Below are 18,961 nucleotides of genomic sequence, written 5' to 3' on the forward strand. Positions count from 1 at the left end.
TTTTTACCTCTTATTAACTTCAAGAGAGAGAATAAAGAGAGGGCTGGTGAAGGGCCGACTGTTTATAGCTGCTATAGCGTAAGTGAGAACAGGAGCTTGTTAAATATAACTATAAAGGTTCTTTAATAAAACTTTCAGCAAGGTATTGTGGTATAAGAGGAGTAAAACACTTGGGAACGTGCAATTCTAGGAAAATAATCAACTTCAGAGTGGCAGCAGTATCTCTGCTTCTTCATGCCACTCTGTCACTCAGTGTTTTTCATGTAAGAACACCACACACACACACACACACACAGTCTCGCAAGTGAGCTGGAGAAAATCCAACTCCATCTTAGCCTCATAACTATATTCTGCTCTGGATTAGACTCCATCATCACCTGCTTGATCCGAGACGCTTATAAAAGCCGCGTGGAGCTCCTGCGTCCTCTCCAAGCACCAGAGTCGTGAGTCTGTGAGACGCGAAGATCTCACCGGGATCTCGCCTGCACAGAGGACCGACTGGGCTTCTGATAAAGAAACGCTTTCAGACATGGGGAACTCCACAGGCTGCACCGTGGACGATCTACAGGCCGTCGAGATGCACCTCTGGTACAAGAAGTTCATGACCGAGTGTCCTTCGGGTCAGTTAACGCTCCACGAGTTCAAGCAGTTCTTTGGGCTCCGAGGTCTCGATTCAGAGGCCAATGCTTACATCGAACAGATGTTCCGCACCTTCGATATGAACAAGGTGAGAAATGTGTTCTCCAAGGAACCAAGAATTTAAAAGTAGCCTTAAAGGTACCAAAGGGAACTAAAGGAACGATAGTTATATAGATTATATATATTATATATTAATGACTAACTGTACTAAAGCTGTGACAAACATTCATTTGTTTTTTATACTGAGAGAGTATGATGATGTAGGTATCCTTACAAAATATGAAAGATAAAACTGCAGTGGTGCGTGCGACATGAATGCTTATCTGCTAATTTGCATATATATGCAAATTTGGCTCTCAAACAGAAAGCCTTACTTCCTTAACAATGTAAAAACAAGTGGGACGGCATTCGATCGTTACATTAATAAGAAAAACGTCTTTAATTTATCTGAGAATGGAAATGAAATGGGGAGTGGAAGGGATCCGAAGGTCATGGCTGGGTTCATGGGGTCAACAAAGGTCATATATCAAAGGTCATATATACTCCCTGAGATGGAAACGAACACGTTTTTATTCAACTTTTAAAATGCACACTTTGAAAGACATGTTTTTCAAGAGATCTAACTAATTCAGAAATAAATGATTCAATTAATAATAATAATAAACAGGATGTGTGTGTGTGTGTGTGTGTGTGTGTGTGTGTGTGTGTGTGTAAAATACAGAAAATATAGATCCCTGGGGATACAGGATCCTGGGGAACATTTCAGTTAGGAGAACATGGGATACTGGAAATATGGGGAACACTGTCATTTTCTAAAAATTTTAATGAGGGAAAGTATGATCCTGAAAACATCCATTTTATAGGGCCTTGGGGACAGGGGCTTTGGAAAATAAGTAGAAGATAGGTCCAGGGAACTTAGGACCATGGAGCCACACAAGAAACAGAGCACATAGAGCCCTAGAAATGTATTATTGGGAATGTGGGAATTTGGAAGCATATGGAAATACTTGAACTCTGGGATTATACAAACAGTGGGAATTAAAGGCCTGTGTGAATATAGGAACCCTGGGAAAGTACTAGTCCGGCAGTATTGGGCCCTGGGAATTTAAAGCCCTGGCCAAATTGTTACCCATTTGAATATATGAACCTTGGGAACTCTGGAAATATAGGAACCTTGAGTAAATTGAATCCTGGGAACATAGAAACCCCCAGAATATAGGAACCTGGGAATACAGGAACCTTTGCTTAATAGAATCCTGGGGATATATGGGAATATATGATCCTGGGAACATAGGAACTCTGGGGAAAATACTGTAGGACAGTGGTAATATAAAAATGCAGTGAACATAGGACCCTTTTAACACAGGGAAATAGAATCCAGGAAATATAAGGCCCTGGTGATATAGGAACCCTGGAAATCCTGGGCCCTGGGAATGTAGGAAACCTGGGAATATAGGAACAATGGGAAAACAAGACCATGGTAAGAGAGGAACCCTGGGAAAATTGGGGATTGGGAATACAGGAACCTCGGGTAAATAGGGTCCTGGGAATACAGGAACCTCGGGTAAAAAGGGGCCTGGGAATACAGGAACCTCGGGTAAAAAGGGGCCTGGGAATACAGGAACCTCAGGTAAATAGGGTCCTGGGAATACAGGAACCTCGGGTAAATAGGGGCCTGGGAATACAGGAACCTCGGGTAAATAGGGGCCTGGGAATACAGGAACCTCGGGTAAATAGGGGCCTGGGAATACAGGAACCTCGGGTAAATAGGGGCCTGGGAATACAGGAACCTCGGGTAAATAGGGGCCTGGGAATACAGGAACCTCGGGTAAATAGGGGCCTGGGAATACAGGAACCTCGGGTAAATAGGGGCCTGGGAATACAGGAACCTCGGGTAAATAGGGGCCTGGGAATACAGGAACCTCGGGTAAATAGGGGCCTGGGAATACAGGAACCTCGGGTAAATAGGGGCCTGGGAATACAGGAACCTCGGGTAAATAGGGTCCTGGGAATACAGGAACCTCGGGTAAATAGGGGCCTGGGAATACAGGAACCTCGGGTAAATATAGGCCTGGGAATACAGGAACTTCGAGTAAATAGGGGCCTGGGAATACAGGTACCTTGGGTCAATCGAACCCTAGAATATAGGAGCCCTTGGAGTATTGTGTTGACCCCATGAAAACAAGCTGTTTTTGATAAGCAGTAATGATAAGCGTTGGATGGAAGATCTCTTCTCTCTTCTCTCTTTATTTGATGATGTTGATGCACCGGGTTCCTGTCAGGTTTGATTACAATGAGTCATACTAACACAGAGATTATAAGATTACCTTCAGGATAAAGACACACAAACCCGATGAGACGTTTATAAATAGGTGATGTGCAGTCACACCTGTCTGTTATTGACCTGCTGCAGGTCACACGAGCGTCTCCAGTACAGCATTCCCTCAGCTGTAATGGACGCGACTGAAGATATCACTCAGGTTCATTACAGAAGATCATTACATCTGCCCTGCTTTCTCATTTTACAAACTTCATTGCTTCATTGCCGCTAAAGTTATGAAATCATCTTCATATAAGGCCACATTTAGACTAGTCATGATTTAATACAGAAATTACACGCAGGGTGTTCAGATCTCTAGACTACAGACGTGTGTACTATTCACAAGTTACGTGAGTTACCGTACGCATGTGGGGGCGGGGTTTATCTAAAAAACAGGCGTGTCTCCGTTACGCTTGATTCTGAACTTGCATGATATCGGCTCAGGTGAGGAGCAGTGTTAAATCCAGAGCCACTGTCTGGCAGTGTGACATCACCACAATGTGTCACGCTGAAATGGACGTTTTGTCTGTAAATAAATTCAAAATCATTATGGAATGTCATTCAGTGACTAGATTAAATACATAAATATCAAAAGAATATTGACGCTGTAAGCGTAGCAGACGAGGGCTCTTTACCATCGACATACTGGACGTATTACCACCGACTTTGTTTCCTTTGCAGGATGGTTATATAGACTTCATGGAGTATGTAGCAGCACTGAGTCTCGTAATGAGAGGAAAAATGGAGCACAAACTGCGCTGGTACTTCAGACTTTATGATGTGGATGGCAACGGCTGCATAGACCGACATGAGCTGCTCAATATCATAAAGGTAAACAAATAGTGGCCCAGGAAACGCTATAGGAACCCTAGGTATACAGAAACCCTGGGAAAATAGGAATTCTAGGAATATAGAAACACTGTGAAAATAGGAATTCTAGGAATATAAAACCTGTGGAAAATTAGGAACACTAGGAATATGGGAATCCTGGGAAAATAGGAATTCTAGGAATACATAACCCCTGGGAAAATAGGAACTCTATGAATATAAAACCTGTGGAAAAACAGGAACACTAAGAATATGGGAATCCTGGGAAAATAGGAACTCTAGGAATATGGGAATCCTGGAAAAATAGGAACTCTAGGAATATGGGAATCCTGGGATAATAGGAATTCTAGGAATATATAAACCCTGGGAAATTAGGAACTCTATGAATATAAAACCTGTGGAAAAACAGGAACACTAGGAATATGGGAATCCTGGGAAAATAGGAACTCTAGGAATATGGGAATCCTGGGAAAATAGGAACTCTGGGAATATGGGAATCCTGGGATAATAGGAATTCTAGGAATATATAAACCCTGGGAAAATAGAAACTCTAGGAATATAGGACCTGTCTGAAAATAGGAACTCTGGGAATATAGAAAACACGGGAGAATAGGACCCCTGGGAATACGGGGATTTGGGAATACTATATGAAACCTGGCGATGTACAACTCTGGGAATATAGTGTCCTGGGAATATCAGAACCCTGGGAAAATATGTCAGTGGGAATATAAACTCCTGGAATAAAGGATTCTGGGAATATAGTGCTCTGGGAAAATAGGACCCGGGTCATATAGGAACCTTGGGAATCTAGGAACTCTGGGAATATAAGAACCCTGGGAAAATAATATCCTTGAATATAGGAAACCTGTGAATATTGGTTTTCCATGTTATAAACTTGTTAAGTAGACAACCTTTGAATAAGAATTCTCTTATGTCAGCCTGTTTATAAAATATTATCGTGTGAATACTGACACAAGATGCTCAACTTCTGCTTTTAAACATGGTATTGGATGTTTATAACGGCGTTATGACGGCTGTTGTGATTCATTATGAGGTTGTTTACTTTGTAACGCATAATCTCACGTCATCCTGCAAATCTTGATATAAGCTGCTCAGATATACTTCTGTATTCTCAGAGCACGTCGACCTCCGAGACACTGATAACGAGGTTATAAATAACCGTGTCACTGTTCGTGACCTGATTTGGGTCACGTGCAGCTTTAACTCGAGCGTCTCGTCTGTATGTTAGCGTGTCCTCTACCATCCAGTCCTGAGGTGTTCATCATCATCATCATCATCATCATAATAATAATAATAATAATAATAATAATAATAAATCATCATCATCGTCGTCATCTTTTTATATTGCACATACAATCTCCAGTAAAATTCGATGAAATAGCAACAAATTAAATACGGTTAATAAATAAATAAATAAATAAATGAAATCGTTAGAAGTTTAAAAGCATCATCATTTCACCCTATTAGTCAGCAATATATTTGCTTTTTTTTTTTTTAAAAAAACACCATTTCACTTTTTTCTCCCACAACATGAGAACTCGATATGAAAATATGAAAAAGATGACGAGATTATGGATTACGGTGAGAGACAGGATTAGGATTATGTTTTAGCGAAAGGTTAAGGTCATGATTTGTCAGTTTCAAATAAGTCTCTTAACGAAGGCTTAGATATTCATAACTATGCACAACGTTTATGTTGACAAACGTTCTGTTAAAAACATAAAATATAGTGTTTACTCGTATAGGACTTTATTTCTAAACCTTATCAATTTAGTGCATTACAAACCTTCACAATACCTATTCAGAATGATAAGAAAAGTACACTTCAAAATGTAAATAATAATAATAATAATAATAAAAATAAAAACAATTCAAATAATAATAAAAACAAATCAAATAATAATAATAATAATAATAATAAACAATTCAAATAATAATAATAAACAACAATAATAATAATAAAACAATTCTAATAATAATAATAACAATTCAAATAATAATAAACATTATAATAATAATAAAACAATAATAGTAATAATAAAACAATTCTAATAATAATAATAATAAAAACAATTCAAATAATAATAAAACAATTCTAATAATAATAATAATAAACAATTCAAATAATAATAATAAACAACAACAACAATAATAATAAAACAATAATAGTAATAATAAAACAATTCTAATAATAATAATAATAATAATACAATTAAAATAATATGACGACGTTCTGTTAGAGGCATAAACTGCAGATTTACTATTAAATGTGTCTACTACAGTACTGTGTGTGTGTGTGTGTGTGTGTGTGTGTGTGTGTGTGTACCAGGCTATCCGTGCCATTAACGGCAGCGATTCTCAGGAAGTGAGCGCGGAAGACTTCACCAACCGCGTGTTTGAGAGGATCGATGTGAACGGAGACGGTGAGTCAGCGACTCGAACGCGTTATTTATGATCCACGTGCAAAAATGTAAAAACCTCAAATAAGTTACAAGCTGCTAAAGTTTACTTTTCCAACAAACTCTTAAAGAACCTTGCAACAGTATTTCCCTATGAGAAAGGATCGCATGTAGAACGTTAGAAGGCCGAGAACCCTCACCTATCCGATTAACCTTTTAAGAACTCATGAAGAACCCTGCAAAAGACTGTTCCCCATCAGAAACGGTTCCATGTATAAACCTTTTAGGAGGCTAAGAACGCATTATCATTTAAGAACCCTTCAAGGACAATCAAAGAGCTTTTTTTCCCCCTCTCTGAACAGGCGAGCTGTCTCTGGAGGAGTTTGTCGAAGGAGCGCGCCGAGACGAAGAGTTCATGGAGGTGATGATGAAGAGTTTGGACCTCAGTCACATTGTGGCCATGATCCACAACCGCAGGAACAGCGTGTAAGAGTTAGAGCCTCACCAGAAGTGCGAGAACGAGCTCTCAGGAGGAACTCCTTTTCAACAATTATCAGTAGAGCAGAAGGCGGTTGGTGAAGTTTTCAAGAAGCAGAGAGAACGTTATAGCCGGGCGGCGCTCCAGTACTGCTTTTAAACGCACTCCTTCATTGTTAGGTGTTCTGTGTCTATACATTATTCTCCAACTGAAAACAGTTCTGGAACGCAGCACTTATAAATAACGGTCACCGAGTGCGTCCAAAGAGCGTTAAACTGGCATTTTATATGTATATATGTATATATGATCATCAGTAATCCTTCCATCAGCTCGAAATGTATATCATATTTATATTCATAAGACAAGTCTCGAGTCAAGACGGTTGACTTGTAAAGATGTGACGCGACTACATGCTAGAAAACATTCCTGGAGGGCTGAAGTCTAGCACAGTGTGCTGATTTCCCTTTTCAGAAACACCTGATTCCATCAGCAATACACATTTTACAACCTTCACCATACCATCGCGTTGACGTTGCCCATTCGAAAATATTTCTCTTTACAGACCTGCCAGCCGCTATGGATTTTGCGCACCCTGAATGAGCAGTCTTCTTTTTTTTTTTTGCCCCCAGTAAAAACAGCAGAGGAGCCAGTCAACGTGTGAATCTGGAATGACTGACAGCCGATTAGGTGTTTGTAAGCCCCGCCCCCTTTCCCCAATCTCACATTAGCAAGGTTTTGTCTTGGGCTCAATTTTCCCGCTGGCGCGTCGTCTTGGCTTTCCGTCACGGTAAATGGATACGAATGTTCCGGGTGCGTTTACGGGAAATAAAATCCACTATGCTACTGTTATACAAGTACGTAGCTATATTTATTATTAGGATGCACCTAAATTTCAGCTACCAAAACCGATTAAAAACACTCCTGGGTTTGTGAATGTTTTCATTTGAAGAGTGTTTTAATGAGGGACATTAGACGAGAAATTTTTTTTTTAATTCTATATCTAAAATGTATCGTTATGGGGTTTTTTTTATTTTTAAATAAACTATTTTACTGTATTTTTATTTCCGGTCCTTTCTGGAGACGACTCGCTATTGCTCTCTGGGGTGATCAGGCCTGGAGTTGAGATGGAGTTGTTTTTCATTCGATTTCATAAGAACTGAGTTTCAAGAAATTACGTGAACACTAACTCCGCCTCTAACCGTAATCTTTGTAATTCACGTGTTAGAAATTTGACCATAGACAAGAGCATGGAGATCATTTAAGGTATTTTTTTGTGTGTTTTTTTTTTAAACATTTAATGACCAATTACCATACTGCAACATCGTAAACTGCGCTCAAATAAATAGCACAGTAACGTAGCTAGCTCACGTGTACAGAGAAAATTAGCTAGGTGAATCTTTCTGAACGATACGTACAGACGCTCACGTCGGTCGTTCTGGTCATTTAAAAACTTCTTGTATTTTAAAAGCGCGTGAAAGGAAACACGACGCAACACTCCGTTCGGGAAACTCTTTCGACGGTCATTCGTCGTCGTTTTCTTTTTTTAAACACGCTGTAGCGCTACTCTCGGTCTCGAGCGCGTATATCCGCTGTAAGAGCAGAAAAATCACGCCTGTGCTGGCGCCCGATTGTCTTTACATGAACCGTGTTCACTTTTTCCTTTATTAAAAGATAAATTGGTGAAAATGAGCTTGATGTCGTGTATTTTTAATAGACAGTGCTGTCTCGGTGCAGTAACGCGAGCCCTGACGCATTCTGTGCCTTGCGTAACAGAAATACAGAAGTCATGTCGACCTGCTCGTGCTTTTTATTACATTAAAAAACCAACTCAGAAATATGACGTGTGTGGTTTCTTATGACGTGTACACTGACCAAGTGTCGGTCTGCTCAAAGTATTGGCACCCCTCTACCCACGCAGGGGTGGCCCTGAGAGAACCACCGCTGAGCCTGTATTAGTAAAAGATCATCATGGGTGGAGGTGATGAAGTGGAAACTCAGCGCTCGTGGCGAATAATAGGACACGAGACCAGACGAGTCAGTTTCTGAACTCTTTTAGCGTTTTCTTCGGTTTCTATAACGATTTGCACAGGAACGAACGAAACACTCTTGTTGTTTTGGGGTTTTTTTTTTTTTTTTTACTTTAGACGATGCTGTTTTTGTGAACAAAGTGAAGCTGTGAGAAGGAGTTAGCACTTTAACCATGACTTCCTCTTACGGTTGTCTGATTCACTGCGTCAGCTCGCTTCACACTCCCTTTACTCTCACTATACGTCCAGTGTTGCATCACGTCCCCGTTCTCGTATTTAGCAATTCCGGTCTGTTTTAATGCCGCGTTCCAGATGATGGACAAACATCTGGATTCCTCTGGATATTTCTGGCAGGAGTCTGATTGCAAAATAATGAATAGATTAAATGATGAAGAATAAACAATACGCAACGACTATGAGCTCTGTTAATGAAAATTAGTTCACTTTTTCCCCCCTCATACTGTAGATGCTATTTTTAATGCTAGTGTAGGATTACTGCTTGGGATCAATAACACATCTAATAAATCACCAAATAATAATTATTAAATAATAATAAATTAAATAATAATAATTAGGACATCAAAGACAGATCTATGATGATTTTGCCAACTCGTGCAAGCGTGAGGACGTGAGGAGCGGAGATTTAATCCACGAGTTCATTCATTTAGTGTGTAATAAAGTCAAGTGCTTTAGTAGGTAAAACCCAGTGAGAGATTATAGATATGTTTACAGACATATTTGTCTAAAGTAACGTGACATTGATTCAATAAACAACGCTTGCATTAAAAATGCTCTCGATCACTAGGGGGCGACATTTTCAGCAGGAACAACTCGTACTCATAATAACGTCCATATTCTTATAACGTTTAATTACTTATCAAGTTATCGAACCAGCAACCTGCACTCTTCGGTAAACAACGCATTTAAAGAAAATCACTCAGATTTAAAACTTCAATGTATTTAAAGCTTCAAACACAGTGTTTATTTAGTTATTTATTACAAACATTATAAACACTATAGCACCCAGGACAATGTAAAGTCTAACTACACAGTAGCGAGCGAGCGCTGGGTTTTAGGCCACGCCCACTTCCATAAACAAACACATCCTACACGATCATCCTAGGATAAGCGCTTGTATTGAGATTTAAAGACCTTAACATGGTCTCCAAACCCAAAAATAATACCTGTATTTATTTATTTATTTTATACACTGTACACCTTTCCTGATTCAGCCAATCACAGCACAGAGCCTACGGTCCAAGCCCCTCCCACCTCACTCACGGCATTCCAGGGCGTGCCGTCCAATCGGACGGCGGTTTCCTTCACAGGAAGTCATACAGATACCTCACGATGTCAAAGCTGAGCGTCCTGAGACGAGAAAGAACAAGTCAGGAGTAAAGAATAAAATGCGTATATGAAAACAGAACTGTGAACGAGCCGTTACTATAGAAACGACAGCGTATTATTTTAACGAGCATGTTGATTATAAATAAACACCTGTGATTTGCAGCTGCTCTACTGTCAAAGCTGCTGACAGCACATATATTATATATAAATATATTTATCAGAATATAGACTCATGCATTCTCATAACTGACACTAAGCATTACCGAGATGCAATATTACCATACGACAGACACACACACACACACACACACACACACACGCACCTGGAGATGGCGAGGATGAAGTCGAGGGACACGGCACACTTGTACTTAGGACAGTCGAGCTGGTCATCGTGTCCCACCTGAGTGAGGAGCTGCAGTGTGACCAGAGATGAAATCTACACGAAGACAAATATACATGACTACACACACACACACACACACACAAAACCCACATTAATATAACCTGTGTGTGTGTGTGTGTGTGGAATGCTGCCATTCATCCAAAACGATGTATGTTTTAAAGTTTAGGATATATTTTTATACCGAACCCCTGACTGATACTCATTACGAAGCATGGTGGTGGCAGCACCACGTTCCGCGTTACCCACGGCCTCTCGGCCGCTTCTCAGACTAATCCGCTCTTTACTCGGTCGCTGATTTTGTTGGATGGACATTTTTTAATAACGGGTTTAAAGTCGTGCTGCTGTGTATTCAAAGTTTAATTTTTTTCCAGAACCTTGTGCTGGAGCTCTTTGGTCTCCTCGATGCCGTGTGTTTAGGTGTGATCTCGAACTAACTCTGGGTTCTTCAGTGAACAAGTGTATTTATATTAAGATCATAATGACACTTTAATGACAGGCAGGACGACTCCACCTGAGCGAATACGTGACCTCTGAGAGATAGTTACAGCAGAACTACTTTAGGCGTGTGAATACTTATGCAATTGTGCCATATGTAAATAAATAATATTTTAGATTTATATTTCTCCATACCCTTTCATTATTTTGGGATAGAATGAATACTTATTGTCCTAGACCACAGTAAACAGAATTTGATAATACTGCCCCCTGCTGCCCAATCAAACTCATCACTGGCTCGTAGTTTATTATCCTGTCAGGCCCGGTGAGGATTAATAACCTAGCTGCTTGGTGTACAGCCATTATAAATGATAAAGAGGTGTAATATAATAACCTGAGAGAAGATGTTAGCTGTCGGAGCCACGCGACTGTCCACCACACTGTAGAAGATCGCCAACAACCTGTCCAGAGGAAACGGCTTCGGCCCCAACAGATGGTTACTAGTCTGAGAGAGAGAGACAGAGAAAGAGAGACAGAGAGGGAGACAGACAGAGAGAGAGAGAGACAGCGACAGAGAGAGAGAGAGAGAGAGAAAGATAGAGCGACAGAGAGAGACAGCGACAGAGAGAGAAAGATAGAGCGACAGAGAGAGACAGACAGCGACAGAGAGAGAGAGACAGCGACAGAGAGAGAAAGATAGAGCGACAGAGAGAGACAGCGACAGAGAGAGAAAGATAGAGCGACAGAGAGAGACAGTGACAGAGAGAGAAAGATAGAGCGACAGAGAGAGAGAGAGACGGCGACAGAGAGAGAGAGAGACAGCGACAGAGAGAGAGAGAGAGACAGAGAGAGAGAGACAGCAACAGAGAGAGAGAGACAGCGACAGAGAGAGAGAGACAGCGACAGAGAGAGAGAAAGATAGAGCGACAGAGAGAGAGAGACAGCGACAGAGAGAGAGACAGCGACAGAGAGAAAGACAGAGCGACAGAGAGAGAGACACAGACAGAGAGAGAGACACAGACAGAGAGAGAGAGAGAGAGACATACAGAGAGAGAGAGACAGACACAGAGAGAGAGAGAGAGACATACAGACAGACAGAGAGAGAGAGACAGACACAGAGAGAGAGAGAGAAAGACAGAGCGACAGAGAGAGACAGCGACAGAGAGAGAAAGATAGAGCGACAGAGAGAGACAGTGACAGAGAGAGACAGATAGAGCAACAGAGAGAGACAGTGACAGAGAGAGAAAGATAGAGCAACAGAGAGAGAGAGACGGCGACAGAGAGAGAGAGAGACAGCGACAGAGAGACAGAGCGACAGAGAGAGAGAGACAGCGACAGAGAGAGAGAGAGAGACAGCGACAGAGAGAGAGAGACAGCGACAGAGAGAGAGAGAGACAGAGAGAGAGAGAGAGACAGACAGAGAGAGAGAGTGAGAGATTGAAACACACATGAATAGTTTGTAAAGGAGGTAAGGAGACCTTGTGCTTCTTTCGTATATTAAACATCACTCACTTTTTCGTGTTTCTTCAGGAAATTGGTTTTCTTGATTTTCCCATGATGCTGTTCACAAAGAAACAGACAGATATTTATTTATTTTTTTATTTATTTATGTTTTAGACTAACCTGCTAACACACACATCAAATTCCTAATGACTCCCTAGTCACGAGTTCCAGCGCTCTATCGAGGGTATAACCGAATGCCACTACACGCCCTACGTGGTGCACTAGGCGTACTGTACGTGTAAAAGCACACACGCTTCAGTCACGTACGACAGCTGTGACGTGTAGTTTTGACACAGGTTTTAATTTCAGTTAGATAAGACTCGTCTTATATTCAAATGTGAGATGACGCCAATTAATTTATTTTTACAAGGTTCGTACAGATGCTTCACGATAAAATGTAATTCTTAAATAAAATTATTACTATTATTATTAATAATAATAAAAACACAACCGAGTTTTATACAGCACCTTTCCCAGCCATGCCGGACTAAACGTGCATTTCCCAGGCATTGCTTCGTCTTCACAATAACGTCAGTATACTTGTTGGTAAATGTGGCCAGATGATATCATGCACTAATTAGAATATTCATTATGTCATCGCGCCGTATTTGCAATCTGCCTAGTGTCAGTTTCTCTCCTACTCCCTGTGCTCACATACTGTATTATAATACGGGCGAACGTCCAACAAAGCTGTTCTCATTTACATATTTTTTCTGCTTCTGTTGTCAGACAACAGAACCTCACAAACTCAACAGAACCTCGCACTCGCGGGGCGGGGCGGGGCTGGGAGGGGCGGGGCAGTACTGACCTTGAGGAAGAAGCGTCGGTCCGTCCTGGCCGGATTATAGGAGGCCAGATATGCTGCAATCAGCAGGAATTTGGAGTAATAAGGCAGTTCTACATGAGCGTGGGCTGATAAACCTACACACACACACACACACACACACACACACACACAAACACACACAAACACACAGAGAGAGAAAGAGAAGATGGGCATAATGCTAATAATAATAAAGAGCTAAGAGAGCATTTTATCTTTGCAGCGTATAAAGACTAACGCATCCATTTTCCATACTTTCACACGTGCAGGTGAAAAGTCGCTCGTCTCTAGTGGGCGTGGCCGACGAGTAACAGTGGTAAGCTGTATACAGTACACGTATACCTTCTTCCTAGAAGCTTTCTATTACATGTTTTACATCATTCCCATGTCTCAGATTACGCACACTTACCAGAGACACCGGCGATCTCGGCTACTTCCTTTCTAAGCTTTATTTTTCTGCGTGACGTCTCGGCACACGTTTAACGACAGGGTTTAAAGACGAAACCGCGGTTATACGTCTTCAAAAGGAAGCATTAACTAAGCGCAGGAAGGAACTGAAGCAGAAGGGTCGTTAGAGACCGCGGTTTGGATTCGTCTCTAGGCGTGTCAGGATAATTACATCGTTATCGACTCGCCGTACGACACGTGGACGTGATGTAATATGATGAATAAATATGACCACGTGAGGAAATATTGACTGAATTTAAAGCACATTTTCACCAGAAGACAAAAACTATTTCTTTGACGTTCCAGTTCACGAATAATCTTAAAAGCTCTTTGAAAGCGTGTACTTGCGTCGTTATGATGTTGTATCATCAGTAGATCAGTGGCATGAACTGGTCTTAAAATCACAATAATATCGCCTATCACAATTATTTCCAGAACGATATATCGTCCAATAGCAGCACTTATTTCACGGCTTTGTGTGCCGCTCCGTCGCTCGCTAGTGTGACCGCAAGGTCACATTTATTCTCCTTTTGCTGCGTTTACCTCTGAGAGCTGTGGCTTCCTTCTCATCCATCTGCTGCTGCTCCCACTGAACACTGAGGATCACACACACACACACACACACACACACACACACACACAGTGGCAGGAGTGTTATAAAGGCCAGTAAGTAAAGATTCCACTCATCACGGCACTGTAGTCAGTTCAGTCGTCGCACCTGGACACCTCTCTCAGGTACACACTCTGCATGGCCTTCTTCAGGTGAGGCTCGATGTTCTTCCACAGCTTGTGTGTGTCGCTCTCTCTGGCTTTACAGGAGGAATTACAGAACAACAAATCAAACACGTCGCATCTCACACCCGAGTGTTATACTAATTAACTCGCGCTGAACAGATCAACCAGCCATCCATAATAATAAATAATAAATATAAAGTGTAATAAATGCTTTCGATAATACAGATAGTGGGGTCCAAAAGTCTGGGGGGGGGGGGGGGGGGGATTGGAATTTTAATTTTATTTTAATAATGTTTAAAAACAAAGAAAGTAAATGTTTGATATCTTGAATATTTATTATCGAATATTCTTCACCATTTCTGTTATCAATTATTGGCACCCTGTTAGTCAATACTTTGTGCTAGCTCCCTTTGCCAAGATAACAGCTCTGAGTCTTCTCCTATAACGCCTGATGAGGTTGGAGAATACATGGTGAGGGATCTGAGAGCGTTCCTCCATACAGAATCTCTCCAGATCCTTCACATTTCGAGGTCCACGCTGGTGGAGTCTCCTCTTCAGTTCACCCCACAGGTTTTCTATGGGGTTCAGGTCAGGGGACTGGGATGGCCATGGCAGGACCTTGATTTTGTGGTCAGTAAACCATTTTTGTGTTGATTTTGATGTATATTTTGGATCATTGTCCTGCTGGAAGATCCAACCACGGCCCATTTGAAGCTTTCTGTCAGAGGCAGTCAGGTTTTCATTTAATATCTGTTGATATTTGATAGAGTCCATGATGCCACGTATTCTAACAAAATGTCCAGGTCCTCTGGCAGAAAAACAGCCGAAAAACATTAAAGATCCACCTCCATATTTAACCGTGGGCATGAGGTACTTCTCCATATGGCAACCTCTCTGTGTGCTCCAAAACCACCTCTGGTGTTTATTACCAAAAAGCTCTATTCTGGTTTCATCTGACCATAGAACCCGATCCCATTTGAAGTTCCAGTAGTGTCTGGCACACTGAAGACGCTCAAGTTTGTTTTTGGATGAGAGTAGAGGCTTTTTTCTTGAAACCCTTCCAAATAGCTTGTGGTGATGTCGGTGACTTCAGATTGTAGTTTTGGAGACTTTCTGACCCCAAGACACAACTAACTTCTGCAGTTCTCCAGCTGTGATCCTTGGAGATGTTTTGTCCACTCGAACCGTCCTCTTCACAGTGCGTTGAGACGATATAGACACTCGTCCAATTCCAGGTGGATTCATAACATTTCCAGTTGTCTGGAACTTCTTAATTATTGCCCTGATGGTGGAAATGGGCATTTTCAATGCTTGTGCTATTTTCTTATAGCCACGCCCCATTGTGTGAAGCTCAACAACCTTTTGCCGCACATCACAGCTATATACCTCGCTCTTACCCATCGTTATGAACGACTAAGGGAATTTGGCCTGTGTGTTACCTCATATTTATACCCCTGTGAAACAGGAAGTCATGGTTGAACAATTTCCTGTTCCTAGTCACCCTGGTGTACAAAAAAAAATAAAATATCAATGGGAATAAACTTCAAATATATTTTTCTCATATGAATTCATAGGGGTGCCAATAATTGTTGCACACCTATATTTAACAAAGATTTTTTTTGATAAACCTGTGTTGTGTTTTCATTTGTTTATATCCATGACAGCAGAGTATTTTTGTGATTTTTTTCTGTGTTTATAACCCCTCAGTTTCCCGTCATAACAAATACACAATACAACTACATATTATTTATTCCTGAAAGCGCTGCATGTTTACCTTCTCCTTTCTCCAAAGGCTCACAGAACTTACAGAAGTTTAACGCGGCCTATTAAAGAGGGGAAAACATTTACACGTGAGAGATACGTGAATAGACAAACAACAAGTAAGTAAATAAATCAGTAAACAAGAGTGTAAATACACGAACTAACAAATATAATTATGCAAAACAAGTAAATAAACAAATGATCAAATAAACAGGTAAATAAACAAACAAAAAGGTGAAGAAATAATTAAATAATTATGTAGACAAGTAAATAAACAACAAAGTTAATTAAATAAGTAAGCTATTACATAATTAACTAAATCAAATCAATAAGTAACTGGGTTAATAGGTAAATAAACAAACAAGCAAATAAATAAATGCGTAAACAAGTAAGTAAATAACGAGACAAAACAAATATAGAAATAAATAAGCAGCTAAATAAGTCAATAAATAAATAGGTAAACAGTAAACAACTAAATAAATACTAAACATACATCAAAACATATTAAATTTTAAAAACAAAACAATACTTCTGCAAGCAAGTGTAAGTGTGTGTGTGTGTGTGTGTGTGTGTGTGTGTGTGTGAGAGAGAGTGTGTGTGTGTGTTACCAGGTGGCGTAGCTCCCTCAGGTCTCTGCACACAGAGTAGAAAACCCCGAGCAGGATGTTGATGTATGAAGTGTACAGCTCAGGTGTGTGTGATGGGTGAGCGTCTCGAGACAGAATGTGCAGGAGCTCCGCTGTGACACACACACACACACACACAAACAAACACACACAAACACACACACCTGATTAAAATCACACTGAATAAAGAGAAGGAAACAGGAAACCATCTGTGTGAATGAGTGTGTGTGGGAGTGTGCGAATGTGTGTGTGAGTGTGTGTGTGTGTGTATGAGTTACCTTTAGTGTAATCGGGGAAGTGCAGCAGCAGAGGTTCGAAGCAGCCGGTGTTGGGGCGAAACTTCTCCCACACGATCTCACTGAGCAGGAAAACTGTCACATTATCATCCACCTGAACACACACACACACACACACACACACACACACACACACACACACACGTTAGTTATAACTCTTTACATTAAGCATCACTTAAAAGACATTACTGACATTACTGCATTAGTCAACATTACACCTGAATTCTGGATTCTGATTGGTTGCTTCACTTCCATTACATTAATGCAGTCATTCTAACATGTTATGGTTTCTATAGTAACAGGTGATTCACAGAGGACCCTGGTTGAGTCTGCATGTCGGTGGTGTGAGGGTGAGTTTGAAGTGAGAGGGTGAGAGTGTGAAGTGAGAGGGTGAGAGAGTGAGGCGAGAGGGTGAGGTGAGAGGGTGAGAGAGTGAGGTGAGGGTGAGAGAGTGAGAGTGAGGTGAGAGGGTGAGGTGAGAGTGTGAAGTGAGAGGGTGAGAGTGTGAGAGTGAGGTGAGAGGGCAAGAGTGTGAAGTGAGAGGGTGAGAGTGAGGTGAGAGTGAGAGGTGAGTGTGAAGTGAGAGGGTGAGACTGTGAGAATGAGAGGGTGAGAGTGTGAAGTGAGCGTGAGAGGGTGAGGTGAAAGTGAGAGGTGAGAGTGTGAAGTGAGCGTGAGAGGGTGAAGTGAGCGTGAGAGGGTGAAGTGAGCGTGAGAGGGTGAGGTGAGAGTGAGAGGTGAGCATGAGAGGGTGAGAGTGTGAAGTGAGCGTGAGAGGGTGAGGTAAGAGTGAGAGGTGAGCGTGAGAGGGTGAGAGTGTGAAGTGAGCGTGAGAGGGTGAGGTAAGAGTGAGAGGTGAGCGTGAGTGTGAGAGGGTGAGAGTGTGAAGTGAGCGTGAGAGGGTGAGGTGAGAGTGAGAGGTGAGCGTGAGAGGGTGAGAGTGTGAAGTGAGCGTGAGAGGGTGAGAGTGTGAGGCGAGTATTATCACCAGTTCTTGCAGGCGCAGCAGAGCAGGCAGAAGGTTGGCCTCCATGTCCCTGAGCAGCTCCGCTTTTTCCACGACCTTCCAAAACACACAATGTGACCGTTTTCATTTGAGTACCTCTCGCTGTACAGCAGGCCTGACATGGCCCTCTAACCATCTTCTGAACGATTCAGACTGATCAACACGTGGCATGTGTGTATATGGTCTGACGTTTCTTTGTCAGAGTTATGAAGGTGTTGGTTGCTGTTTCTCACGAGTGTACGCTGCTGGTACGGTATTTCGCACTCACGATGTAGCGGGTTTGTCGAGCAGGACGTTCAACACACGCCTGTCTGTAGATCCTCACAAAGTCAGAGAGCGAAGGAGAGCGCGGGAGGAGAGACGCGGCGTCTGGCCCGAACAGAGCCGAGAACACCTGCTCCAACATCAGTCCTGCCGATACACACTCCACACAACTCACTGCAGCGTACGGGAGCTTCACACACACACACACACACACACACATAGTGTTAACCCTGAACACTTCCACGATCAGGTGGTTTGATCTGAGCTGTAATCTCGGCTCTTACCTGCAGCTGTGTGAGAAGCGTGAGGAGGACGTGACTCTTTCCTGTCGCTCGGTGGCCGTAGATGAACACTGAGGGATAGCTGTACTGATCCGGCTGATCCGACACACAACACACACTCAGTCTTCAGGGATTTTACTAACAGTAGGGGTTGTGTATTGTATGTGTGTATATGTATATGTATATAAGTGTGTGTTTTACCTCTCCCATCAGACTGAGCAGAGTTCCCGCCTGCGCTTCTCGACACGTCAGGTCTTCTGTTAAAGTTCGGAGTTTATCTTCAGGATATCCAGGACACTGCAGCACTGCACCGGACATCTTC

At 41.8% G+C, this 18,961-nt stretch overlaps 2 protein-coding genes across 2 annotated transcripts in view; one reads left to right on the top strand and one right to left on the bottom strand.

Moving 5' to 3' along the window:
* Positions 1-517: 517 nt before the first annotated feature.
* Positions 518-6,697, top strand: guca1a (guanylate cyclase activator 1A). The gene is made up of 4 exons (XM_053649954.1): positions 518-727; positions 3,641-3,790; positions 6,138-6,231; positions 6,570-6,697. The coding sequence occupies exons 1-4, from the start codon at positions 530-532 to the stop codon at positions 6,695-6,697; spliced, it is 570 nt and encodes a 189-aa protein (XP_053505929.1). The 5' UTR covers positions 518-529.
* A 2,827-nt stretch (positions 6,698-9,524) lies between these two features.
* The window catches only part of orc5 (origin recognition complex, subunit 5), a 10,055-nt gene continuing 618 nt past the window's right edge, over positions 9,525-18,961 (bottom strand). The window contains exons 2-15 of the mRNA XM_053649953.1: positions 18,841-18,961; positions 18,643-18,735; positions 18,363-18,548; positions 18,077-18,151; positions 17,071-17,182; positions 16,775-16,905; positions 16,180-16,228; positions 14,389-14,479; positions 14,214-14,266; positions 13,209-13,321; positions 12,410-12,457; positions 11,292-11,402; positions 10,383-10,495; positions 9,525-10,080 (exon numbers count right to left, since the gene is read on the bottom strand). The exon at positions 18,841-18,961 is cut by the window's right edge and continues 1 nt beyond it. Coding sequence (XP_053505928.1) covers positions 10,035-10,080; positions 10,383-10,495; positions 11,292-11,402; positions 12,410-12,457; positions 13,209-13,321; positions 14,214-14,266; positions 14,389-14,479; positions 16,180-16,228; positions 16,775-16,905; positions 17,071-17,182; positions 18,077-18,151; positions 18,363-18,548; positions 18,643-18,735; positions 18,841-18,957 — 1,338 coding nt within the window. The 5' untranslated portion in view covers positions 18,958-18,961 and the 3' untranslated portion in view covers positions 9,525-10,034. The remainder of the gene's footprint in view (positions 10,081-10,382; positions 10,496-11,291; positions 11,403-12,409; positions 12,458-13,208; positions 13,322-14,213; positions 14,267-14,388; positions 14,480-16,179; positions 16,229-16,774; positions 16,906-17,070; positions 17,183-18,076; positions 18,152-18,362; positions 18,549-18,642; positions 18,736-18,840) is intronic.

Source organism: Ictalurus furcatus, chromosome 19, assembly GCF_023375685.1.
Source record: "Ictalurus furcatus strain D&B chromosome 19, Billie_1.0, whole genome shotgun sequence".
NCBI lineage: Eukaryota > Metazoa > Chordata > Actinopteri > Siluriformes > Ictaluridae > Ictalurus > Ictalurus furcatus.

Bases quoted from the DNA above. Each gene is read 5' to 3' on its own strand.
- guca1a (XM_053649954.1), top strand. From the start codon at position 530: ATGGGGAACTCCACAGGCTGCACCGTGGACGATCTACAGGCCGTCGAG. The intron at 728-3,640 runs GTGAGAAATGTG...TTTCCTTTGCAG, and splicing joins GCACCTTCGATATGAACAAG to GATGGTTATATAGACTTCAT. The intron at 3,791-6,137 runs GTAAACAAATAG...TGTGTGTACCAG, and splicing joins AGCTGCTCAATATCATAAAG to GCTATCCGTGCCATTAACGG.